Source organism: Balaenoptera musculus, chromosome 3 (assembly GCF_009873245.2).
Source record: "Balaenoptera musculus isolate JJ_BM4_2016_0621 chromosome 3, mBalMus1.pri.v3, whole genome shotgun sequence".
Lineage (NCBI taxonomy): Eukaryota > Metazoa > Chordata > Mammalia > Artiodactyla > Balaenopteridae > Balaenoptera > Balaenoptera musculus.
This window is the reverse complement of record NC_045787.1, coordinates 165,639,062-165,664,463: the sequence shown is the minus strand read 5'-3', so window position 1 is coordinate 165,664,463 and position 25,402 is coordinate 165,639,062. Positions and strand designations below refer to the sequence as shown.

The following is a 25,402-nucleotide window of genomic DNA, read 5'->3' as shown; positions in this document are numbered from 1 at the left end:
AAACATGGCGGGGGGCGGGGCCGTGGCGCACCCTGTGGTGAATAACTTAAAGGGGCCGCGCCTGCGGCGCTGGGCAGAACGTTAACGGAGTTGGCGCAGAGTGGATCCCGGCTGCGGCCCTTTGGGTGAGTCCGGGTTTTCTTCGCCCCGTCCCCTCGCGGGTTGTTAGCGAGCCCTCGGCTTTCCCAAGGTGTGTCCTCCGCCGATTCCCGGTAGCTCCCGACTTTCTGACTCTCCCATCTCCCCCATGCCCAGCTTCCGGCAGGTGTTTTCGCACCGGTAGCCAGGTGCACCCTCGGTTGGAAGGGGACTAGTCCCCCGTGAATTTTACAGGTAATGTCTCAAGGACCCAGTGACTCCCCCAAATTTCCATTAATACTCGAATGGCGCCAGAAACAGCCTCAGCCTCCCAGAAAAGTCTCAGTAATATTCCAGCATTCCTCCGTATCATGCTCGAACGACTCCAGGGACGTGCCCAACCAGCTCCCGGTTTTCCCAGTAATAGTCCTATAGTCCTCAGAATCTCTCGGTAACTTCCTAGTGACCCCCCCACCCCCCCACCCGTAATTCCAGCGTCCCTGGTTACGTCTCCCAGCAATGGCGCCAGCATCGTTCCTGGAGTCCCAGTGATAATCCGCACCATCAGAGACCCCATAACTTTACTATTACGTGACAGTAAATCTCCAGCATCACCCAGTAACACTTTGCGAGCCCACCCCACTCCGAGCGTCCCAGGATGCTACTGAGACCTCGGCATTGCACCACGACCCCTTGTGAAGGAGCTCCTGGCTGCACTCCCCCGTGCCCCAGCCTCTGTCTCCCCGGGGCCAGGCTTGGGCCGGGAGCCAGGCATCTCCCCGGCCCCATGACTCGGGCCCAGTTTTCGTGGGGTGCGGGCATCCAGTCTTCGCAGGGGGTGCTGGGGTGCGACCTAGGGCTCGGTGGATCAGGATTGATCCGTGCCCCTTCAGGGACTTGTTCGCTGGCTGCTAACAGTGGGTGCCCGGCCGGCTGCCCTTTGGCCCCGGGGTGGGTCTGGATAAGTGGGGCATCAGGTCGGCCTGGTGCGTAGGTAAGGGGAGCCTGGTGGGGACCCGGGGACCCACCTTACTCCCTAGCTCGGGCCCCGAGGTCAATTTGCCCCACCCCTCTGCTCCGCAGCGCCCCTTCAGTCGCCCCCAGGCCTGCGGAGAAGCCGCCCCGGCAGTGGGTACGAAGGGGGCAGGGCTTGCAGCAGGGGAGGGGCGGGCCCAGAGTGATGACTTGCCCGGGTTCGTCCTGCTTCTTTCTCCCCAGGAGTCTGAACTACCAGACCTGCCGCCCAGCCTGAAACAACTGATGGAGGCGCCGCTGCAAACCGGAATGGTAAGGGTTGGGGGTTTGTGTGGCGTCGCGGGGACTACAATTCCCGACGTGCTCAGCGCGCATCATCGCGGTCCCGCGAGAACCAGTCTGCGTCTGTTCAGGCGGAACTACGTTTCCCGGTGTGCACTGCGGGCCGCCGAGCCTCCAGACAGCGTTGCTCCCCAGGGGAGGGAGCAGCGCTGGCCCATTTTGCAGATGGGGACGTCGAGGCCCGGGCCGACTGCGATCTCGGAGGCGGCCTTGGCTCAGTGGGATGAGGTCCCGGGCGTCCGGGCCCCCGGGGAAGGCTTGGCGGAGCGGGTATGCGATGCGCAGCCAGTGCCGTTCGTCCCGCAGGTGCTGGGTGTGATGATCGGGGCTGGAGTCGCGGTGCTGGTCACGGCCGTGCTCATCCTCCTGCTGGTGCGGAGGCTTCGAGTGCCGAGTGAGGACCCAGAGGGCCTTCTGGGGGTGCTGAGGGATGGGAAGCTGAAATGTCCGGGCCGCTGAGGCAGTAGAGATGGGATTTGCTGGAGCCTGTACGCAGCGTCCCCATCTCTGGCCCGTGCGGAGTGTGCGTGGAGCTCAGAATGCCCCTCTCCGCACTTATCCCCAGAAACCCCAGCCCCGGATGGCCCGCGGTATCGATTCCGGAAGAGAGATAAAGTGCTTTTCTATGGCCGGAAGATTATGCGGAAGGTGAGTCTGGGACCCCCTGGGGCTCCCACTGGCCACACAGAGACCCTGCCCTTTCCCTAGTTATACTTCGTAGTAAGCCGGCCGCCCTCCTTGATCAAGGGCCTCTGGATCTGCCCCCCTCCTCTTCCCTAGGGTCTGAACTGGCAGTTGACGCATTCCTCCCACCTCCCCCCCACCTTAATCCTCCCAGGTATCACAATCCACTTCTTCGCTGGTGGACGCCTCCGTCTCCACCACTTCCCGGCCACGCATGAAGAAGAAACTTAAGATGCTCAACATTGCTAAGAAGTAAGGCTGTGCTAGGTGTACTTGGGGCTGTCCAGGGCTTTTTGAGTGATCATCCCACACCGAAGGGTGTATCTCAGGCTTCTTTGAACCCCACGGACTGTCTTAGGAGTCTTTCCATGTCAGTGGGACTATTTCAGAGCTCTCCCCCACCAGACAGGCTGTCTCTATCACCTGAGGGCTCTCTCAGTGATGTTCCCTGCCACAGGGGCATCTGTGAGTTATTTAATCCCCAGGCACTATCTCGGATGTCTTGTCATACCCTTAGGGGTCAAATCTGGGGTCCTCACACGAGAGGGTTTATTCCAGAGTCTCACTGGAGTTATCGCAGGCCTTTCTGGGGCCTGCAGGAGGGGCTATCTCTGGCTTTTGTTCCCTAGGGGTTATCTCAGCAATCTCTCTGCATCAGAAAGCATCTCTCTATGTCACCTCCCTTGGATTTTTCCCACACTACACGGAGGCTTTGTTAGGGGGTTCTGTTCCCTAGGAGTCATCTCAAGAATCTTTTGGCGCTAGAGACACAGGAAGGGCATGTCAGGGCATATCATCAGCAAAGGGCTCCCTCAGGGTCTCTGAGAAAGGCTCTCTCAGGGATCTTTCCAAGTTAGGAGCTGGCTCTGGGGTCTCCTGACATCACAGAGTCTATTTTGAAGGTCTGTCTCAAGTGTTTCTTCGCACTGAGGGGCCATTCCAGGGATGTCCATGGTCAACAGGTGTGCTATCCCATGGCTTTCTATGACTTGAGTAGGAGGGCTATCTCTAGATCTTTCACAATTAGTTGAGGGTCTGTCCACCTCCTGGGGGCGGTTTCAGTGTCTGCACACCCTTAAGGAGCTACGCTGATGGTGCCGTGACCTTGAGAGAGCTATCTCAGCTCTCTGTGACCTGGGCAAGGGCTAGCCCAAGGATCTTCCTGATCAGAAGAGGAACTATTTCTGGATTTCTCTGTAATGTGGAGTTGAACTCAGTTTAAGCTCATTCTAGAGGGTCTATCTTGAGCATTTTGTGACTAGTGGAAGGACTGTCTTCAGTAGCAACTGTGACTCCCAGGGAGGAGCTCTCCTAGGTCCATGGTTAGCAGAGGGGCTGTATCTGGATTCTCTGCATGTAACCAGGGCTATCTCAAGAGTCTCTGTGACCATCAAAGAGGCTATCTCAGGGTTGTCTGAGACTGGGGAGGAAGGGTTATCTCAGGGATTTTTACAAGGATCAGAGAGGCTGTATCTGGGGTGTCCTGATATAATGGAAGCTACCCCAAGGCTCTGCCTACATGACAGAGGCTACATGATGGAGGCGTGCAATATGTGGGGTCCCATGATGAACAGAGGCACTTTTCTGGGGTCTGCCCATATCTTGGAAGCTGTGTCAGGGATCCACTTAATGAGAGGGTCCATCTAGGGAGCCTGTGACTGGTGAAGGGTGACCTCAGGGTTTTATTTCAGGGGTCAGCAACTTTTTTCTTTTTTGGGCCACATCTGGGGCTTTGCAGGCTGCACGCAACGCTGCTGCAACGACTCAACTCTGCTGTTGTAGCATTAAAGCAGCCTCAGACAATATGTAAATGAATGAATGTATTAATAGCTCGTGCCAATAAAACTTTATTTACAAAAGGAGGTGGCTGGCCTAATTTGGCCAGCGGGCCAGAGTTTGCTGAGCCCTGCTCTGGTGACCCCAGGGAAGGGCTCTGTGGGGGGTCTCAGGTCTTCCTGAGCCCTCTCCCTGCTTTTCACCACCCCCCCTCGCTCCCCTCTCCTCCCACCAGGATCCTGCGCATCCAGAAAGAGACGCCAACGCTGCAGCGGAAGGAGCCCCCGCCTGCGGTGCTGGAGGCTGACCTGACCGAGGGCGACCTGGCCAACTCCCACCTGCCCTCCGAGGTGCTCTACATGCTCAAGAACGTCCGGTCAGTGTCAGGGTGCAGGCAGGGGGCGGCAGAGCTGGGGCTGACCTGACCTCCTGCATCTCTCCACTCACCGGTCCCTATCCAACAGGGTGCTGGGCCACTTTGAGAAGCCGCTCTTCCTGGAGCTGTGCCGGCACATGGTCTTCCAGCGGCTCAGCCAGGGTGACTACGTCTTCCGGCCAGGCCAGCCCGATGCCAGCATCTACGTGGTGCAGGATGGGCTGCTGGAGCTCTGTCTACCGGCTCCTGTGAGTGGGCTCCCCCTCCGGGGGGCACCACGGGGAGATGGGTGGCAGGGATGAGCAATGGTGCAGCGGTCACTGGGGACAGGCAGTGCTTTTGGTCAGCAGGGTTGGTGGGCTTTTTTTTTTTTTTTAATTTTGGCAATGCCGCGAGGCGCAGCTTGTGGGATCTTAGTTCCCCCACCAGGGATTGAACCCAGGCCACGGCAGTGAAAGCGCCAAATCCTAACCACTAGACCACCAGGGAACTCCCAGGGTTGGTGGTCTTACGAGATGTGCAGGCAGGAGTTGGGAACGGGTGTCCAAGGGCATCTGGGGTGGTCTGCCCAGTCACCGGTTATGGTTAGTGACGCTGGCCGGAAGGTTCAGTGGGGTCCGGGTGTCAGTGATCACCGAGGGAGAGTGAGGACCAGTGGCGTGGTCGGGGGGCAGGATGTGGGCTGGCAGGGCAGGGGCAGCGCTGGTCAGTGCGCCCCTCCGCCACCCTGTGTCTCAGGATGGCAAGGAGTGTGTGGTGAAGGAAGTGGTTCCTGGGGACAGTGTCAACAGCCTGCTGAGCATCCTGGATGTCATCACCGTGAGTGACCAGTACGGAGGGGGCTGGGGAGGCTGGCTGGGAGGCCACAGCCACCAGGCTGGGCTGGAGAGGGTCACCCCCAGGGCCCCCATCTCTGATGCGTCCCTGATGTTGCCAGTGGTCCCTCAAGGCAGTGGCATCAGGAGGGGTCGGGGGGGAGCGGGAAGGGGGGCTCTCACAGCCCCTGACCTTGATTCTCCTTGTGCCCCCTGCACCCCCAGGGTCACCAGCACCCCCAGCGCACTGTGTCCGCTCGGGCGGCCCGAGACTCCACGGTGCTGCGGCTTCCAGTCGAGGCCTTCTCAGCCGTCTTCACCAAGTATCCCGAGAGCTTGGTGCGGGTCGTGCAGGTCAGCGGGCCGTCCACTTCCTTCCATAACCCCCCACCCGTCACAGGCTCCCGGGGCTGGGACCCAGCAGCCCGCAGGCACTGAAGCTGTGCTTATCGGCCCTGAGCAGCCAGACCTCCCTGGCTCCTCCCGTGAGCTGCCTCCACCCCATGTCCCCAGGTTTCTGCCGCCTGACTGTCGGTTTCTCCCTGGCTCCTAGGGCCCTGCCCAGCCCCTTCCTGCTCCGACCTTGACCTTCTGACCTTAGCTCCACCTCCATCTCCCCATCCACGGCCTCACCCCCTTAGTGCTAAGTCCTGTGGCTCACCCTCTTTCTCCCTGGCCCCCTCCTCTGACGACCATGTCCCCAAAGATCATCATGGTGAGGCTGCAGCGGGTCACTTTCCTGGCACTTCACAACTACCTGGGCCTGACCAATGAGCTCTTCAGCCATGTGAGTTACGTGGAGATGCACCAGGGGCCGGAGGGGTGTGTGGCGTGTGCCTCCCCGGACACGCCACAGGATCCCCTCTGCCCCCAGGAGATCCAGCCCCTGCGCCTCTTCCCCAGCCCGGGCCTCCCAGCCCGCACCAGCCCTGTGCGTGGCTCCAAGCGGACGGTCAGCACCTCGGCTACTGAGGAGCCGAGGGAGACGCCTGGCCGGCCGCCTGACCCCACCGGGGCCCCACTGCCTGGAACTGCAGGTACCCAGGATGGCCCCTGCCTGACCCCCAGGAACCGTAGGCGGGCCCAGCCCACTCCCAAGAAGCCCAGGCTCTGCCCCTGAATGCCGGTCTCAGTTCCTCAGATACTCCCACCTGACCTGCCCAGCCCCCCAGGGACCCGCTTAGCTAGGTACCCAGGTGTGACTCCTGTTTGGTTCCCCCAGGAGCCCTGGCCTCAGTCCCACGGGCCCATTGGAATCACTTTTCCTAGTCCCCCAGTCCCCAGGGACTCTGAGATGACCCCTCCCCAGGCCCCCTTCAGCTCCCCACCCCCAGTCCTGGGCGCTCTGAGGAACTGGAGCCTGAACACGCGTCTCCCCCAGGGGACCCAGTGAAGCCCACATCCCTGGAAGCCCCCTCGGCCCCCTTGCTGAGTCGCTGCATCTCGATGCCCGTGGACATCTCAGGTTTGGGGCACCAAGTGGAGTGGGGGGAGACCATCGAATTTCTGGGTTGGATGCCGGCCTGCCAGTCTTGATTTTTCTCATCCGTGAAATGGGACTATCGGCAGCACTTTCTCATGCCTTTTTTTTTGCGGGTAGTCGTTGAGATGGTGCCCTCCCAACTGTGGTGAGAAGGGTTGCGAGGGACAGAGCGGTGATCGATTAGTCGTGCCTGGGTAGCCATGGCCTCGGCTACATAGGTAGTGCTTGCTTAGACTCCAGCTATGGTCACTCTCATCTTTATTGCATTTATTGCCCCCTGCCCACTGCAGGCTTGCAGGGTGGCCCTCGCTCGGACTTCGACATGGCATATGAGCGGGGCCGGATCTCCGTGTCCCTGCAGGAAGAGGCCTCAGCGGGGCTCCAGGCAGCCCTGGCTCGGGTAAGGACCTGCCTTCTTCCCCCACCCCACCCCAGTCCCCTCCTGGGACCCTGGTCTGGCCACAGGTGGAGTCCCCCGAGGAGGAAGGTCGGGTGGGAGCAGGGAGGTCACAGGCCTTGCCCCACACAGACCCCTACTCAGGAGGCCCGGGAGCAGCCAGCCGGCGCCTGTGAATACAGCTACTGTGAGGACGAGTCGGCCACCGGCGGGTGCCCCTTCGGGCCCTACCAGGGCCGCCAGACGAGCAGCATCTTTGAGGCGGCGAAGCGGGAGCTGGCCAAGCTGATGCGGATTGAGGTGGGCAGCCGAGGGCGTCTGGGGGACCAGGTTGGGGGGTGGGAGGCCTGGCTGGGCCAGTCTCAACCCCCTTTCCTTCCTCCCCAGGACCCCTCCCTTTTGAACAGCCGCGTCTTGCTGCATCACACCAAAGCCGGCACCATCATTGCCCGCCAGGGGGACCAGGTGAGGCTGAGCCCCGAACGCCGATCATGCAGCCCCGACCCAAGGCCTCTCTCTCCGATCTCTGATCCTTGCCTTTACGCCTTAGGTGTAGACCTCCCAGTATATGATTTCCAACCCCTGACCTTTGGATCCTATGACTCTGACTCACAGCCCTCCCTCCCCATGTTCTCTGGACATATTGACCTTTCTCCTCTAATCCCTGAACCTTTTACACTAGGACCCCCACCCCTAGATTTCTCTTCCCTGTCCTGGCGTTTCCTGCAACCTCCATTTTCTGACCTTTCAACTCTACAGCATACTCTGATGCTCTGTCTGCTTCTCATTCCTGGGTCCCTGCTGGGATGGGGCACTCAGTAAACGGGTGCAGGTCAGAATCTGGACCTGGAGGCCGGGAACTAGCCCCACGAGCTGGATTTCAGTGCCTCCTGGCGACACACAGGTGTGGGAAACTGTGCATCCCACTAAGCCGTCCATTCTCCAGGTGGGGAAACTGAGACCCGTTGTGACGTCACAGCCCAGGAGCACAGAGGAGGAGGGTTAGGGAGGAAGCCAAAGGTGAAATCTGGACTCTGCCCTGACTCCCTGTGTGACCTTGGGTGAATCATCTAGAAACTTGTCATCTTCCTCGCCTGCGGAATGAGGGTCATAACTCTCTGCTAGAATTGTTGTGAGGATGAAACAGGAAATACCCAGTTCGCAGCTACTAGGGTTTGCAAGGGTGACAGGCCAGGGGAGGGTTGGAGCAGCAGCTCCCAGTTGGGGGATGGGGTGGGGGTGACAGTAGGGGTGACATGACTTAGGCGTTGAGACCACAGCACCGCCCCAGGCTCAGGGGAGGAGCCCGGGGCTTGGGGGAGGGGCTGGGGGTGGCCCAGCTATTAGCTGGCTGGGTGGTTATTGTTGTTGTTTTTAATTTTTATTGGAGTATGGTTGACTTAAGGGTTGTTGTTATATCACGTGATCAGTTGACTGAGCTGCCACGTCGAGCTGCTCATTGCAGGGTGGGCTCCTTTCTGCAGAGGAAGTTTTGTGCCAGCTGTTTGAGGTACTTGAGGGACTGGCTGAGGAAGTGTGGTCACACCATGGCCCTTGCAGGGGCCCCAGGCCCCTGCTTATCTAGGAGCCTCTGCTGGGCTCAGCCCGGCCCGGCCCCAGCCCCAGCCCCAGCCCAGCCTGCTAACACACCAGGCTCCTTGGGGTCTTCAGGACTTTGTTAGGGACAAAGCTGGTCTGCTGTGCCCCCCTCTGAAACTTTACACCAATAGTTTTCAACGTCGTTGTCAACGACATTTGGCAACGTCGAGACATTTTTGATTGACTTGGGAGGGTGCTACTGTCATCTAATGGGTTAGAGACCAGGGATGCGAGACCGCATGGGCCAGTCCCCCTACAACAGAATTCTCCAGTCCAAAATGTCAGTGTTGCCAAGGTTGAGAAACCCCGCTTTCCACAAACATTTCCCAAAGTGTATTTCATGGAACAGCCATACCACAAGGGGTCTGTGTGCAACATGTTGGAGAAACGCAGGTTATTTTACCCCTTCTTGGCAGCTCCCAGTGAGCATTATTAGCATATTCAAGGCTCTGAGAAGTCCTGCAGTGGAAAAAAACATGCTTCCCAATCTGAGGACAAATGGCAGCCTACTATTAATCACTCCCATTTATATCCCAAACCCAGTCTGGGAATTCTATCTTGGAAGGTCCCAGCGTGTGTGTATGTCTCCTGGGCCTGGGCCTCTCCCAGGGATCCTTGCAGTGTTTTGGCACTCATCTGGGGCTTTGTGGGGTGTCAGACAGGTTTGTGTAATGAATGAGGAAGGAACCTTTCTGTCTCTGGGCGGTTTCAGTTCCTTATTTGAAAGGGTGGGACAGAGCGGCATCCAGCTGGGCAGGCGAACCAGAGGGGAGAGGGGCGTTTGCTGTGTCCCAGGGTTGTTGCAGAGGCAAGAAACACCAGTGGGGTCCCCTGCCTTTGGGAAGCTCATAGTTCTGACAGCCATTACAGTCAAAGGATTACACAAATGGTTGCTAAATCATATGTGCTTAGTGCTACAAAGGAGATGTTCTCAGCTCCACAACGTCTGGTTTAGTCAGGGCAGTGTCTCTGTGGAAGTGACCTCCAGAGAAGGAGGAAGGATGAGGACGAATTAACTAGGTGCAAGGGGAAGGAAAGAGCATTCTATGCAGAGGGGACAGTTTGTGCAAATGTCCTGTGGTAGAGCTATTCCATCTGTAGGAAACAAAAGGAAGTCAACAGGGATGGAGTGGAACAAGGGAACTGGGAGCAAAGGGGATTTTTTTTTTTTTTTGGATGCACTGCACGGCTTGCAGGATCTCAGTTCCCTGACCAGGGACTGAAGCCAGGCTCCGGGCTCCAGCAGTGAAAGTGGCGAATCCTAACCTCTAGATCACCAGGGAACTTCCCAAAGGGGATTTTTTTTTTTTTTTTTTTTTTGGTGATAGTTTTAGAGACGTAATTCATGCATTATACAATTCACCCATTTAAAGAGTACAATTCAGTGGTTTTTAGTATATTCACATAGTTGTGCAACCATCACCACTGTGCATTTTAGAGCATCACCTTAAAAAAGAAACACCATACCCTTAAGCCATCAGTCTCCTACCTCCTAAACAGCCCCAGCCCTAAGCAACTACTAATCTTACGTTTCTATAGATTTGCCCGTTCTGGACATTTCATATAAATGGAATCATACAATATGTGGCCCCTTGTGTCTGGGCTTCTTTCACTTAGTATGATGTTTTCAAGGTTCATGCATGTTGTGGCATGTGTCATTGCTTCATTCTATTATGGCTGACTACTGTTCCATTGTATGAATGGGCCACGTTTTGCTTTTTAATTCATCAGTTGATGGACATTGAGTTATTTCTACCTTTTGGCTAGTAGGCATAATGCGGCTGTGAACGTTTATGTGCAGATGTCTTTGTGGACATGTTTTCATTTCTGTTCGGTAGATACCTAGGCGTTGAGTTGCTGGGTCATATGGCAACTCTATTTTTTTTCTTTTTTTTTTTTTGGCTGCGTTGGGTCTTTGTTGCTGCATGCAGGTTTTCTCTAGTTCCGGTGAGCGGGGGCTACCCTTCGTTGCGGTGCACGGGCTTCTCATTGCGGTGGCTTTTCTTGTTGTGGAGCACAGGCTCTAGGCACACAGGCTTCAGTAGTTGCGGCGTGTGGGCTCAGTAGCTGTGGCTCACGGGCTCTAGAGCGCAGGCTCAGTAGTTGTGGCGCACGGGCTTAGTTGCTCCGTGGCATATGGGATCTTCCCAGACCAGGGATTGAACCTGTGTCCCCTGCATTGGCAGGCGGATTCTCAATCACTGTGCCACCAGAGAAGTCCCCGGCAACTCTATTTTTAATTCTTTGAGGACTTTAAAATTTTTTGCTAGATTGTTTCCCAGTGGCTGCACCATTTTACAGTCCCACCAGCAGTGTGTAAGGATTCCAGTTTCTTACATCCTCTCTAACACTTTTTGATTCAAGCCATCCTAGTGGGTGTGAAGTGGCGTCTCATTGTGGTTTTGATTTGCATTTCCCTAATGATTCATGATGTTGAGCATCTTTTCGTGGGCTTACTGGCCATTCATATATCTTCTTTGGAGAAATGTCTATTCAGAGCCTTTGCCCATTTTTAAAAAATTTTATTTATTTATTTATTTTTGGCTGCAGTGGGTCTTCATTGCTGCACGCAGGCTTTCTCTAGTTGCGGCGAGCGGGGACTACACTTCGTTGCACTTCGCAGGCTTCTCATTGCGGTGGCTTCTCTTGTTGTGGAGCGTGGGCTCTAGGCGCGCGGGCTTCAGTAGCTGTAGCACGGGGGCTCAGTAGTTGGAGCTCGCAGGCTCTAGAGTGCAAGCTCAGTTGGTATGGTGCACGGGCTTAGTAGCTCCGTGGCATGTGGGATCTTCCCGGACCAGGGCTCGAACCCATGTCCCCTGCATTGGCAGGTGGATTCTTAACCACTGTACCACCAGGGAAGCCCTTGCCCACTTTTTAACTGAGTTATTTGTCTTTTTAGTACTGAGTTGTAAGAATTCTTTACATATTCTGGATACCAGACCCTTAGCAGATATAAGATTGGCAAATATTTCTCCCATACGGTGTGTTGTCCTTTCACTTCCTTGATAGTGCCCTTTGAAACTCAAAAGTTTTTAATTTTATTGAAGTCCAGTTTATCTATTTTTCATTTTGTTGGTTGGGCTTTTGGTATCATATCCAAGATTCTGTTGCCAAATTCAGTGTGACCATGATTGACCCTTATATTTTCTTCTAAGAGTTTTATGTATGTATGTATGTATGTACATATGTATGTATGTATGTATTTGGCTGTGTTGGGTCTTCGTTGCTGCACGTGGGCTTTCTCTAGTTGCGGCGAGCGGGGGCTACTCTTCGTTGTGGTGCGCCGGCTTCTCATTGTGGTGGCTTCTCGTTGCGGAGCACAGGCTCTAGGCGCGCGGGCTTCAGTAGTTGTGGCACACGGGCTCAGTAGTTGTGGTGCACGGGCTTTGTTGCTCGGCGACCTGTGGGATCTTACCAGACCAGGGCTTGAACCCGTGTCCCCTGCATTGGCAGGCGGATTTTTAACCACTGCGCCACCAGGGAAGTCCCATCTTCTAAGAGTTTTATAGTTTAAGCTCTCAGATTCATGTCTTTGATCCATTTTAATATGGCATAAGGTGAGAATCCAACTTTATTCTTTTCCATGTAGCTATGCAGTTGCCCAGCACAAGCAAAGAGTCTCTAGGCTCAGCCATGCTCCTGTGTAGCCAGTCTTCGTAGGCTCTTGCTGGCTGTGTTGAAAAGAATTCATGGGCCTTAATCTGGGCTGAGTTGGGTGATCCATTAGCAATGTCTGCTCTGGGTGCTGAGTGGGAATATAGATACATATGCTGCTCAGCTCAGTGCTATGGAAAGCCTTCACTCCCTCCAACTTTTCCTTCCTTAACCTTTCCTCTGGAATGCACTGCCCTGAGTTGTGGGTGAGGTGGTGCCCCTGTGCCCATCTCCTGGCCCTTGCCCTACAGGATGTGAGCCTGCACTTCGTGCTCTGGGGCTGCCTGCACGTCTACCAGCGCATGATCGACAAGGCCGAAGATGTGTGCCTGTTCGTGGTGCAGCCCGGAGAGCTGGTGGGACAGCTGGCCGTGCTTACCGGCGAGCCCCTCATCTTCACGCTGCGAGCCCAGCGTGATTGCACCTTCCTGCGGATCTCCAAGTCCGACTTCTATGAGTATGACTGGGCCCGATATTGGGGTGGGGGTGACGCTCAGGCAGCCCTGACCAACTCCATTCTGCCCTGCATGAGGCCATCCCTCTGAACAGCCAACAGTTTTCCAGGGCAGCTTTGAGCCCTTCCTGTCCCACCTCCAGGCCATCACCCACCCTCTCCACTCCCTAAGGGCCGTTCTAGGGCGCCCCCGGCCCATGCACCCCCGCCCTTCGCCTACAGGATCATGCGTGCACAGCCCAGTGTAGTGCTGAGCGCCGCGCAGACCGTGGCCGCGAGGATGTCACCCTTCGTGCGCCAGATGGACTTCGCCATCGACTGGACAGCGGTGGAGGCGGGACGCGCACTGTACAGGTGCAGGCCCCGCCCCCACCTCTCCCCTCAGGCCCTGCCTACGAGGACCCCTACCCTGTCTGACCCGCCCCTCCCACCGCCACCCCAGGCAGGGCGACCGCTCCGACTGCACCTACATCGTGCTCAATGGGCGTCTGCGAAGTGTCATCCAGCGTGGCAACGGCAAGAAGGAGCTGGTGGGCGAGTACGGCCGCGGGGATCTCATAGGAGTGGTGAGCTCGGCCCCACCCACTGACCTCTAACCTCTCCCAGTCCAGTTTCCCCCCACGCCCAACATACACTTCATCCCGGGTAACCTGTTGGGGGTAGTGAACGCTCCCTCCCCAACCTATGACCTCGTGCGATCCACTTCCCCAGCTCCTTTTCGTGGGGCGGGGCGATGGGGGCAACCTCACCAGGGTGGTGAGTCTGATCTGAATCGGTCTCCAGACCTCTCTCCATCAGAAGAGGGGACCCCCGCCGGTGTGGACCCCTGTCCTCCTGTCCGCTCCCTTTCCTCAGAGCCCCGAGATGGGTAGTGAGGCTTGGTTCTCTCCACCCCCATCTGGGGGTTGGGGTGGGGTGGGGGGGACTCGGTACCGCCTCCTCTCTGCACCCATGGTAGTCCTCCCCGCTACCTATCAAGCTCCTGGCTCACGCAGCCCTGGTCAGACACGCTATCCCCTAGGTGGAGGCGCTGACCAGGCAGCCACGTGCCACGACGGTGCACGCGGTGCGCGACACAGAGCTGGCCAAACTCCCCGAGGGCACCCTGGGCCACATCAAACGTCGATACCCGCAGGTGCAGCTCGCTCGGTTGTGGGCTGTTCTCCTAATGGGGGCTGGACAGAGAGGAGTGGGGGCGGGTACCCAGAGAAGGCAGGGCCTAATGTGTGGAGAGGGGGGTTAGATGGGGGTGGAGCCCTAGGAAGGAGGTGAAGCCTCCAAGTGAGGGCGGGGCTCATGGGGTGGGGCTCAGGTAACAGGGACCCAGGCGCCCTGGTAGAGGAGGAAAAGATGGTGCAGAACTGCTCCTCCAGTCTCACTGGACCGCCGGCCTCCAACGCCCCAGGTCGTGACCCGCCTCATCCACCTGCTGAGCCAGAAAATTCTGGGGAATTTGCAGCAGCTGCAAGGACCCTTCCCAGGTGAGAGCTGGCCGGCGCCCGCGAATGCTAAGGGATCTAGTCCTATGCCCAGAACGAGCTAGGAGAGGGAGCCATGAACCCAGGGCATGCTGGGAAGTGGAGTCCCGGGTATAACCTGCTCTGGGCGGGGCTTCAAGCGGGAAGTGGGAATCCGAGTTCCGAGTTCCGGTGCATGCTGTGGGCTGCAGTTGGGGTTCTTGGGCATGCTGGGAAACGGAGTCCTGGACCCAGGGCCGGCTTGTTAATGGAATCTGAAGTATCAGTGGTGCTGAGAGGTGGAGTCTTTAGGGCAAGCTTGGTTCTGGGTATCAGGGTTGGCTGGAGGACGGAGTCCACATACTAGGAAGGGGAAACCTAGACTAAAGTGTGCTGGTGAGTGTAGTCTATAGGGTGGTGTTTGGGGCCCAGGGCATGTTGGAAACTGGCTTTCTAGGTTACCAGCCTGGTGGGAGATGTGGTTCCTGGTCCCGGTGAATGCTGGGAGATGGTCCCTGTCCCAGTGCATGCTGGGGGTGATGGTGGTGTGGGTCCCTTCCCAGGGCATGCTGGGAGATGTGGTTTCCGTCAGCTAGGATACACTGGGAAATTGAGTCAGATTCGAGATGTGCAGAAATATGGACCTGAGGTTCTGTGTTATGGTGACCTGACCCTGGACCAGCCTGGCAACCTCTACTCTCCTTTTCCCCCAAGGGGCTTCTGCCCCATCAGCCCTGGCACCTGGATCCTGAGGGTAGGAGGCGGGGGGTGAGCCGTGGCCAAGAACTGCCCCCATGCCCAGGGTCTTCCCCGATAAACTTTTCCCCCAGTCTTGCACCAAGCACACAAATACACGTTCTCTCCCACCCAGCTGCCAGGACTGCCCTTGGTGTGATTCTGGGGCAGATATAGGGGCAGGGACTTTAAAATCTCAGACCTCTGGGAACCTGGAGAATGCACAAGACAGACAAAGCCCCTAGAAGGGTTTACAGCTTCGGAAGCAAGATACAGTTTTTAAAATACAAAGAAAGAGTACAATGTCGGATAATGTACTGTGCAGAAAACAAAATAGGGTCTTGATGGGGTATGACTAGGGGAGGGAGGGAGGCTTTTCTGAGGACAATGAGCTGAGACTTGATAAATGAGATGGGGCCAGACGCTGGCAGAACTCTGAAGGCTCTGCACACAGGGTTTGGTGGTGTTGAAACACTTCAAGGAGGGAAGTGAGTGAGGGGGAGGAATAGCGGGGGTGTGGGGGGGGCAAGTCATGCAGGGACTGGGAGCCGTCGAAAGGCATTTGTACTTGTTCAGACTGTTATAGGAAGAACTGGAGGAGAGGAGGCAGGGAGAAGTCCGGTCAAGAGATGGGGGTTGATGGCTTGGTCTAAAGTGTAAGTAGAGAAGCTGAGAAGCAATCAGTGCATCAAAAATACATTTCCGTCTAGTTTTGTGTCCAAGTCCCTTTAGTGGACAGAGGCCCCGAGGCCAGAATGGGGTAGGGGCACAGATCAATCCACGCAGGTGGAGTGGAAAACAGCAATGGTTATACAGTTGTGTAATGGAGGCCACTGAGGAGATTGGGCCAGAACTGAAGGTCAGATAGCCAGGTCTTATCAAGGACAGTGGTTGAGGCTGTGAGGCTAGCATCGAGGCCATGACCTTCACTACGGCATCACTAAGCCTCAGCTGAGGAACAAGGAACAGGGATTTCTGAGAAGGCAGAGGAGAGGTGACCTTTCCGGACACAGGACTGCACAGCAAATACCATCCTTTGGGGTCTCAGCAGGTTCGGGACTAGGCGTTCCCCCTCCCTCGGAGCTCACCAACCCAGCCAGCAACCTGGCAACAGTGGCAGTGCTGCCCGTGTGTGCCGAGGTGCCCATGGTGGCCTTCATGCTGGAGCTGCAGCATGCTTTGCAAGCCATCGGTCAGTCGTGGGCAAGGGCAGTCTTTCGGTCTACATGGGGCAAGGCGCACGTGGGTGGGGGCATTGGCCAATGAATGGAGGCGCCTGGGTGGGTCAGAGGTGGGGCTGGGGGGCTGGAGCAGGGCTGTGGGAGCGGAGTGGGTGGTATTGTCTTATAGGAGGGCCCTCCAGCTCCGTTGACCTGGGTTCCTAAACACCCTTCCTCACCCATCCCCAGGCCCCACACTTCTCCTCAACAGTGACATCATCCGGGCGCGCCTGGGGGCCTCTGCGCTGGACAGGTGTGTGTTGGGGGTGCAGGAGGTTAGGGTGGGGCGCAAGGGATAAGCTCAAAGCGTAAGATTCTTCCAGATCTCATTTGAGATCTAGGCTGTGAAACAAGGAGCATGCGCCCCCCCATCCCTCTGGTCACTGGGGAGACAGTGGAGTGAATCCGCCCCTGGAGGATGCAGACGTATGGGGCTTGGATGTCCAGGTCCCCCTCCCCAGAGCAATGGAGCTACATGGTCCCTGAGGGCAGGGACCCCTGACCAGCCCCAGGATGACGCTCCCCCACCCCCATCCTAGCATCCAAGAATTCCGGCTGTCGGGGTGGCTGGCCCAGCAGGAGGACACGCACCGCATCGTGCTCTACCAGACAGACGCATCGCTGACGCCCTGGACCTTGCGCTGCCTGCGCCAGGCCGACTGCATCCTCATCGTGGGCCTTGGCGACCAGGAGCCCACGCTTGGCCAGGTCCGGAGACCATTCACAGTGACCCCATCCCTGGGATCCCGCCCCCTGCCCTCCGGTGCCTGCGCCGGGCCACGTGCACCCTCACCGGTGGGGCTAGGTGACCAGGAACTACGGGGCCAGGTGTGGGAGGGGCAGGGAGGAAACCACGGGTGAGAGTGACTTCCGTGCTTCCCCCTTCTCCCCCCGCCCCACAAAGCTGGAGCAGATGCTGGAGAACACGGCAGTGCGCGCCCTCAAGCAGCTGGTCTTGCTGCACCGCGAGGAGGGCCAGGGCCCCACGCGCACAGTGGAGTGGCTCAACATGCGCAGCTGGTGCTCGGGGCACCTGCATCTGCGCTGTCCGCGCCGCCTCTTCTCGCGCCGCAGCCCCGCCAAGCTGGTGAGGGGCCCTGCAGGGGACGGGTCGGCTCGCAGGACCTTTCAGGGGCGTGGCTACTGGAGGGGCGTGGCCTAGAGACCAGACGGGCCGGGGCAGTGTCTTGGAGGTCCAGACGCCGCCTCCTACACCCGCATCCTCATGGGCCGCGTCTCTCTCCTTTCACACCAGCACGAGCTCTACGAGAAGGTTTTCTCGAGGCGCGCAGACCGGCACAGCGACTTCTCCCGCCTGGCGCGGGTGCTCACAGGCAACACCATCGCCTTGGTGCTGGGCGGGGGCGGGGCCAGGTGAGGGGCGGGGTCAGCGCTGGCAGGGGCGGGGCCAGGGGCCCTGAGGGGTAGAGCTGATTCCCTGGGCGCGATCCCATAGGGGCGGGCCGGCACCACCTGCCTTGCAGGTGAGGGAGAAGGGATAAGATTCCTGGGGGTGGGGCTTAGGGGATCCCCAGAGGGTCACTGGGTCTCCACCTTGCAGGGGCTGCTCACACATCGGGGTGCTGAAGGCATTAGAGGAGGCGGGGGTCCCCGTCGACCTGGTGGGCGGCACGTCCATCGGCTCCTTCATCGGGGCCCTGTACGCCGAGGAGCGGAGCGCCAGCCGCACTAAGCAGCGGGCCCGGGAGTGGGCCAAGGTGTGTGTTGCGGGGAGGGGGTCCCCCCACCCCAGGAGCACCCTGAAACCTCACCCTAGAGGGGCTTCTGGGTTTCCCCTGACCCTCCCCGTCTTAATCTGTGAACCCCACCTGGATCCTTTATAGAGATACCTCCAGGACCTTGGATGACCGCCCTCCGTGACTTCCTGGCTAGTGACCCTAGTTTCCAGCTCCCAGCTGGAGAAATCAGGCCCCTTAGGGACTGCCTAGTCAGTGACTCCCAAGTGACTCCTGTTTGACCCCCCGCTGGCCCATTGCCCCTAGAGCATGACTTCAGTTCTGGAGCCCGTGCTGGACCTCACCTACCCCGTCACCTCCATGTTCACGGGGTCGGCCTTCAACCGCAGCATCCACCGTGTCTTCCAGGACAAGCAGATCGAGGTGCACTCTTCCCCCATGCCTGCCCCTCCCCTGCCCCTCCCCACAGGAGTCCCCACTCCTCCTGGACCTCAGTCCCTGTCCCTGTAGGACCTGTGGCTGCCGTACTTCAACGTGACCACGGACATCACCGCCTCGGCCATGCGTGTCCACAAAGATGGTGGGTACCCCAGCCGGCCCCACCAAAACCACTGTAGCCATGTGGGGAATAGGTGCGGGGGAGGGGCAGCCGAGCATCTGGGACGTTGTTAACATGAGTGACCACCCCTCCTGGCCTGAGTGCTGAGCACTAATCGTCACCCACTAATGCCCCAGAGGCCCCAGGTATGTCTGTCCTCGCGGGCAGGAGGCCGAGAGACTCGTCGGGCGCCTCACCCCCTCACACCAGTCCCCGCAGGCTGCGTGTGGCGCTACATCCGGGCCAGTGCCTCCTACTGCCCCTACCTGCCCCCGCCTTGCGACCCCAGGGACGGGCACCTGCTGGTGGACGGGTGCTACGTCAACAATGTGCCGGGTCAGCGAGCCCCCCGGGCTGGCCGGGCCTCCAAGTGTGTCTGAGTGTGCCTGTGCGTGTCTGTGTCTGTGTGTCCCGCCGGGCAGGCTCCCTGTGGCGATACGTGCGTGCCAGCATGACACTCTCAGGATACCTGCCGCCACTGTGCGACCCCAAGGACGGGCACCTCCTCATGGACGGCGGCTACATCAACAACCTGCCAGGCAAGTAGCCGCCTGCTTGTCCCCGTGCACAGACACGTGGGCAAGCTCATGGCAGACGTGTGTGTGCAGGTGAAGGATGTGCCCACGTGCTGTATTTGACACGCACACACACAGGGCAAGCGTGGACACACGCAGGTGGGTGGGGCACCTCCACGACGAGCTTTCTTTCACACCCACTCACTTGAAGCATGCAGATGAGAGGCAGGGGGGTTGCAACTTAAAATTCCACACACCCAGTGGCGTGCAAACACAAGTAGACACCTACGCTGGCTACATAGGCGCTTGAGGCCCCATAGATCAGGGATCTGCACACTGCACCCCACAAGCCAAATCTGGCCCCCTGCCTGATTTTGTAAATAAAGTTTTATTGGCACACAGCCACACCTAATCGTTTATCCTTTGTCTGTGGCTATGTCTGCACAGCAGAGTTGAGTAGTTGCAACAGAGACCATATGGCCTGGAAAGCCGAGATTATTTTTTCTCTGGCCTTTTACAGACAGCTTGCCAACTCCTGCATAGGCGTTCTGTACAGATACTTGCACTCACACAATCTCATGCACGTGAGCAAGTGTGTACAAACTCACAGGTGGACGGGCACACTTGGATGCACAAAGAAACATACTTAGGCATTGATCTAGGGACACGGGAAAGGAATACAAACAGTCCTGGGTGTGTGTACAGAGGCATAGCATACCCAGAGGTGGGTGTGTTCACAAACATACAGACAGGACATGCACATACCTGATAGGGGTGCGTACAGCGCACACAGAGACACAGACACACACACACACACACACACACACACAGAGACACAGACAAGCTTGTGAGGGACACGGGCAAAGTCTGATGGAGACTTAGGTGTCTTTGGGGACTGGACCTGGCTACAGGACCCTGTCCATGTCCCCCCAGGCACCCCCAGACCCACTCAGGGGCCCTCAGTGGGGCACACAGACCCACGGCTACAGCACCCTCCTCACCGCGCCATCACCCCACCCTTCACCCCATCCGTCCTGCTGCCTGAATCTCCTTGATCCGGCTCTTTGCTCTGTGTCCCTTGTCTCAGCCTCAAGATCCCTCTTTCCACCTGGATTCTCTCTCCTTGCATATCTCTGGCCCCTGATATATCTCTCTCCCACGAATCTCTGTTGCTGTCTCTGGTCCCCTGCATTTCTCTCGCCGCGGCTCTGTCTCCCGATGTCTTTATTCCCACATCTCCCTGCATCTCTGACCCTCCGTCTGTTTCCATGACTCTGATCCCTTCATCTCTGCCTCCTGGTGTCCTTACTATAATCTGTCTCTCCGTGTCACTCTCCTTCCATATCTTTGTCCCCCATGTGTCTGACCTTGTGTCTCTTTCCGCAGTGACTTTATCCCTCTGCCTCCATCTTCTCCATTCCTCTGGCCCTGGTTCCCCAGACCTAAAAACTCCAACACCCATCCCCTCCTCCACATCATTGGCCTCTACAGCCATACCCTTTGCATGCCTGCATGTTGTTCGCATGGTTTTTTTTTGCGTGACCACGTGCATGATGGTGTTTGTGGGGCTGGGTTGAACTTCCCTGCCTCAGTCCTGGTGGAGAACAGCCCCCTGACCCCCCGGCCCCACAGCGGACATTGCTCGCAGCATGGGTGCCAAGACGGTCATCGCCATCGACGTGGGAAGCCAGGATGAGACGGACCTCAGCACCTACGGGGACAGCCTCTCTGGTTGGTGGCTGCTGTGGAAGCGGCTGAACCCCTGGGCAGACAAGATCAAGGTTCCAGACATGGCCGAGATCCAGTCTCGCCTGGCCTATGTGTCCTGCGTGCGGCAGCTGGAGGTCGTGAAGTCCAGCTCGTACTGCGAGTACCTGCGCCCACCCATTGACTGCTTCAAGACCATGGACTTTGGGAAGTTCGACCAGATCTATGTGAGCGGGTGGGAGCCACTTGGTGCCAGTGGGGTGGGCCGGCAGAGCTTTACTACTGAAAGCCCAGAGCAACATGAGGGGAAGGATTCTAGGGCTCCATTTGGGATCCGTGGGGAATAGAACGGTAATCAATCAGTGATGTCTGCAGTGAGTGTGGCAAGGGGATGTACATGTGTATGTGCGAACTAAGTTTCTTAATATGTGCCAGCTGCACTGCCTGAAGCACGCTGTAGAGATTTCTAATGCCATTTCTGGGATACTCTGGATGGAGCACTGTATAATGTGCCACTGACCCAGAAAAATGTGTCATAGCCCATGCCAACTGAAAATGATCAGTAGCTGGGACTTCTCTGGTGGTCCGGTGGTTAGGACTCCATGCTTCCACTGCAGGGGGCACGGGTTTGATCCCTGGTCAGGGAACTAAGATCCCGCATGCCGTGCGGCGTGGCCAAAAAAAGAGAAAGAAAGAAAAGAATATGATCAGTAGCTGCTGCCCAGAGCCCTGAGTAAAAATGTCTGATTCCCTTTCTGGGCTCACTGGGAAGACATGCCATGCTGGATTAGCGATGTCTGTTATGGGCATGGGAGATGGTGATATTTACGGGTATACCGCATATTTGCAGACCTTGAAATAAGCCTGCACACCACCATCTCGAATCATTTGGTACTTGGCACACTGCATGGGGCTGAGTGGGAAAGAATGTGCAAAGAGTGATTGGTAATGTCTGGCAGGGGCACAGGATAGAGGACATGGGGGTGAGTGTGCTACGTATGGCCGACTCTGAAATCAGTGTAGTCTCAAATGCCAGCTCCCCCAGAGCATCAGGCTTTTGAGGGGCCAGGGCAGGGGCAGGCAGGGTGGGGATAAGCAGAGAAGATGAGGCAGAGAAGAACACCCCTGGGGGTTGCAGACATGGCCCCAGCCCCCTCGTTTCCTGCAGGATGTGGGCTACCAGTACGGGAAGGCCGTGTTTGGGGGCTGGAGCCGGGGCGACGTCATTGAAAAGATGCTCACGGACCGACGGTCTGCAGATCTTAACGAGAGCCGCCGTGCAGACGTAAGCCTGTGCCCTCCTTCTCCGGCGGGGCCACTCTGACAACACATCCCCCGCCCCCAGTCCCCTCTGGGTCTCCCCCAGACCCCAGACGACCCTGAGAGCCTCACCCACGCCGCCCCGCAGGTGCTCGCCTTCCCCAGCTCCGGCTTCACCGACTTGGCGGAGATCGTGTCCCGGATCGAGCCCCCCACGAGCTATGTTTCTGTTTCCGACGGCTGTGCAGATGGTGAGGGGGTTGAGGGCATCCCCAGGAGGGTGGGGCTGGGGTCGGTGTACTGGTGGCTGGAGAGGTCAGCCCAGCCCGAGCGCCCTCAACTTCCCCCACTGCCGTTCCAGGGGAAGAGTCGGACTGCCTGACGGAGTACGAGGAGGACGCAGGACCAGACTGCTCGCGGGACGAAGGGGGCTCTCCGGAGGGCGCGAGCCCCAGCACTGCCTCCGAGACGGTGAGAGCGGGCGGCTCAGGCCCCCCACAAGGTGGGGAGACCCGGCTGACTGTGCCGGTGTCCCGGACTGTGTGACACGTGCGGGGTCGCCCCTGTCCCTGCAGGAGGAGGGCAAGTCGATCCTCCGGCACCGGAGCTGTCTGCCGCAGAACCCCCCCGGATCTGCGGATGCCTGAGGACCTCGAGAGGGGTCCCACCTTGGGCTGGACTAGGGGTGGGCCCTCTGGGGGCGGCTCACTCCCCCTCTGCCTGCTGCTATGCCTGTGATCCCCCGGGGTCCCCCTTGACCCCCAGCCCCCAGGGTCCACACACTGGACTGGCTTGTCCCCCGGGGGACGGGCAGCACTGCACTGGTGACCCTTGATCAGTCACACCAATAAACCTTCCTCTCTCGGAAGCAGCCGTATCTCATCTTTGGGTTCAGGGGGCACCTCGCCCCACCTTCCATGCTCAGGATGGCCCGGGCTGGGGCCGGAAACAGCCTTGAGCTTGTCACCATGACCTGCGCTCCCAGCCTCGGGCTGAGCTTCCCCCACTGGGAGTGGCCATCCCCACATTCACCTGTAGGCCCACACACATATATATGTATATATATGGCATAAAATTTATCATTTTAGCCATTTTTAAGTGTACAGTTCAGTGGCACCAAATAGATTCACATTGTGCAACCATCCATCCCCAGTGTCTCACCTTCCCAAACTGAAACTCTGTCCCCATGAAACACTCAGTCCCTGCTCCCCTCCCCCAGCCCCCAGCCCCCACCACTCTACTTTCTGTCCCTAGGAATTTGACTTGTTTGTGGACCTCACGTGAGTGGAATCATACATTATTTGTCCTTTTGTGTTTGGCTTATTTCACTGAGCATAATGTCCTCAAGGTTTCTCCGTGTTGTAGCAGGTGTCAGAATTTCCTTCCTTTTTAAAGGCTACATAGTATTCCCTTGTATGGATGGACCACATTGTGTTTATGCATTTACCCGGCAGTGGACACTTGGGTTGCTTCCACTTTGGGGCTGTTGTGAATCGTGCTGCTATGAGAACAGGTGTACAAATATCCCTGCTTTCCAATCCTTTAGGTAGATACCCAGAAGTGGATTTGCTGGACATATGGTAATTCTATGTTCAACTTTTTGAGGAAGTGCTAAACTCTTTTCCACAGCAGCTACACCACTTTATGTTCCCACCTGCAATGCACATGGGTAGTTTTTAAGCAAAGGAGAGAACGGTCGGGTCTGTTTCTGGAAGCGGATGGATTGGAGGAGGCGGAGGCAGGGGGCCAGAGACCAGGGAGAGATGACAAGGCCGAAATTAGGACAGTGGACACGGAGACGGTGGGGAGGGGACAACACCCAAGAAATGTGTACAAGAAAATTTGGCAGAACTTAGAGATTAATGCTCGGTGGGAGCTCGGGGCAGGGGATGCCAAGGAGGACGAAGGGACCTTGGCATAGGTGACCAGGGAAGGGCATCTTTTTTAAAAAATTTACATTTATTTATTTTCAATTAAAAAAAAATATTTTTGGCCACGCCACACGGCTGTGGGATCTTAGTTCCCCAGCCAGGGATCGAACCCAGACCCCTGCAGTGAAAGCACGGAGTCCTAACCACTGAACAGCCAGGGAATTCCCTTTTTTTTTTTTTTTAAATTGAAGTATAGTTGGTTTACAATGTTGTGTTATGTTCAGGTGTACAGCAAAATGATTCAGTTATACACACACACAGACACACACACACACACACATATATATGTATATACATATATTCTTTCTCAGACTGTTTTCCCTTATAGATTACTACAAGATATTGAGTAGAGTTCCCTGTGCTATACAGTAGCTCCTTGTTGACTATCTATTTTACATATAACAGTGTATATGTTAATCCTAACCTCCTAATTTATCCCTCCCCCCACCTTTCCCCTTTGGTAATCACAAATTTGTTTTCTATGTCTGTGACTCTGTTTCTGTTTTGCAAATAAGTTCATTTGTGTCATATTTTAGATTCCACGTGTAAGTGATATCATATGGTATTTGCCTTTCTCTGTCTGCCTTACTTCACTTAGTATGATAATCTCTAGGTCCATCCATGTTACTGCAAATGGCTTTATTTCATTCTTTTTTATGGCTGAGTAATATTCCATTGTGTATATTTATCACATCTTCTTTATCCATTCATCTGTCAGTGGACATTTAGGTTGTTTCCACGTCTTGGCTATTGTAAATAGTGCTGCTGTGAACATTGGGGTGCATGTGTCTTTTCGAATTACGGTTTTCTCCAGATATATGCCCAAGAGTGGGATTGCTGGATCATATGGTAGTTCTATTTTTAGTTTTTTAAGGAATCTCCATACCGTTCTCCATGGTGGGTGCACCAATTCACATTCCCACCAGCTGTATAGGGGGTTCCTTTTTCCACAGGAAAGGGCATCTTGACTGAGATGAGGGTGAGGGGAAAGGACCAGGAGCAGGGGACAGTGGTGCTGGGCTCTGTTTTGACCATGTCGAGTTTGGGGAGCCAGAGGAACCATCCAGGGGAGACAGCAGGGGCTCTGGACATTTGGGATGGGAACTGAAGAGAGATTTGTGCCAGGAACATGTCTGGAGGTGTCAGGACAGCGGTGGAGACAGGTGCCGTGTGGATGGGTGAAGTTGTCCAGAGAGGATGTGACAGGCAAGCACAGCCCTGTGGCCCATGTGTGTCCTGACTCTAGATGGTCCTGTGAAGTCCCCTCCTCACCTCGAAATAGCTCGTGATTTGAACCAGCTGGGATGGGTCTAGCATCCTAATACTGGTGCCTCTGTGGGTTTAGGGGGTGCTACTCTTCAGGGGGGCTTAGGTTAGGCCAGAGATGGGGTGCAGCTTCCCAGAGTCCCCAGGTATGTTGCTTTGCTGGGGCTGCCATAACAAAGTACCCCAGACTGATGGGCTTTAAACAACAGATATTTCTCACAGTTTTGGAGAATTAGAAGTCAGAGACCAAGGTGTCAGCAGGGTTGGTTCCTTCTGAACCTTCTCTCCTTGTCTTGTAGACGGCTGTCTTCTCCCTGTGTCCTCACATGGTCCCCCTCTGTGTGTGTCTGTGTCCTGATCTCCTCTTCTTGTAGGGACACCAG

At 56.7% G+C, this 25,402-nt stretch overlaps 1 protein-coding gene across 7 annotated transcripts; it reads left to right on the top strand.

Annotated features, from left to right (window-relative positions):
* The first annotated feature begins 8 nt into the window (after positions 1–8).
* Positions 9–22,690, top strand: PNPLA6 (patatin like phospholipase domain containing 6). Of its 7 annotated transcripts, none has more exons than XM_036846361.1 (34): positions 9–125; positions 1,297–1,365; positions 1,702–1,789; positions 1,961–2,043; positions 2,234–2,331; positions 4,091–4,231; positions 4,320–4,479; positions 4,970–5,050; positions 5,272–5,400; positions 5,753–5,833; positions 5,921–6,083; positions 6,428–6,511; positions 6,820–6,929; positions 7,071–7,226; positions 7,314–7,391; positions 12,431–12,636; positions 12,856–12,987; positions 13,076–13,199; positions 13,655–13,768; positions 14,039–14,114; positions 15,877–16,017; positions 16,235–16,298; positions 16,585–16,753; positions 16,950–17,132; positions 17,301–17,419; positions 17,607–17,763; positions 18,049–18,165; positions 18,253–18,322; positions 18,763–18,879; positions 20,488–20,789; positions 21,731–21,847; positions 21,971–22,073; positions 22,184–22,293; positions 22,398–22,690. In XM_036846361.1, exons 2-34 carry the CDS (start codon positions 1,339–1,341, stop codon positions 22,467–22,469), a joined length of 3,972 nt encoding a protein of 1,323 aa, XP_036702256.1. In that variant the 5' UTR covers positions 9–125; positions 1,297–1,338; the 3' UTR covers positions 22,470–22,690. The 7 variants fall into 7 exon arrangements, with proteins under 7 accessions (XP_036702256.1, XP_036702255.1, XP_036702253.1 ...); XM_036846360.1 differs by having other exon boundaries at positions 7,059–7,226; XM_036846358.1 differs by having other exon boundaries at positions 7,059–7,226; positions 15,874–16,017.
* The last annotated feature ends 2,712 nt before the right edge of the window (positions 22,691–25,402 follow it).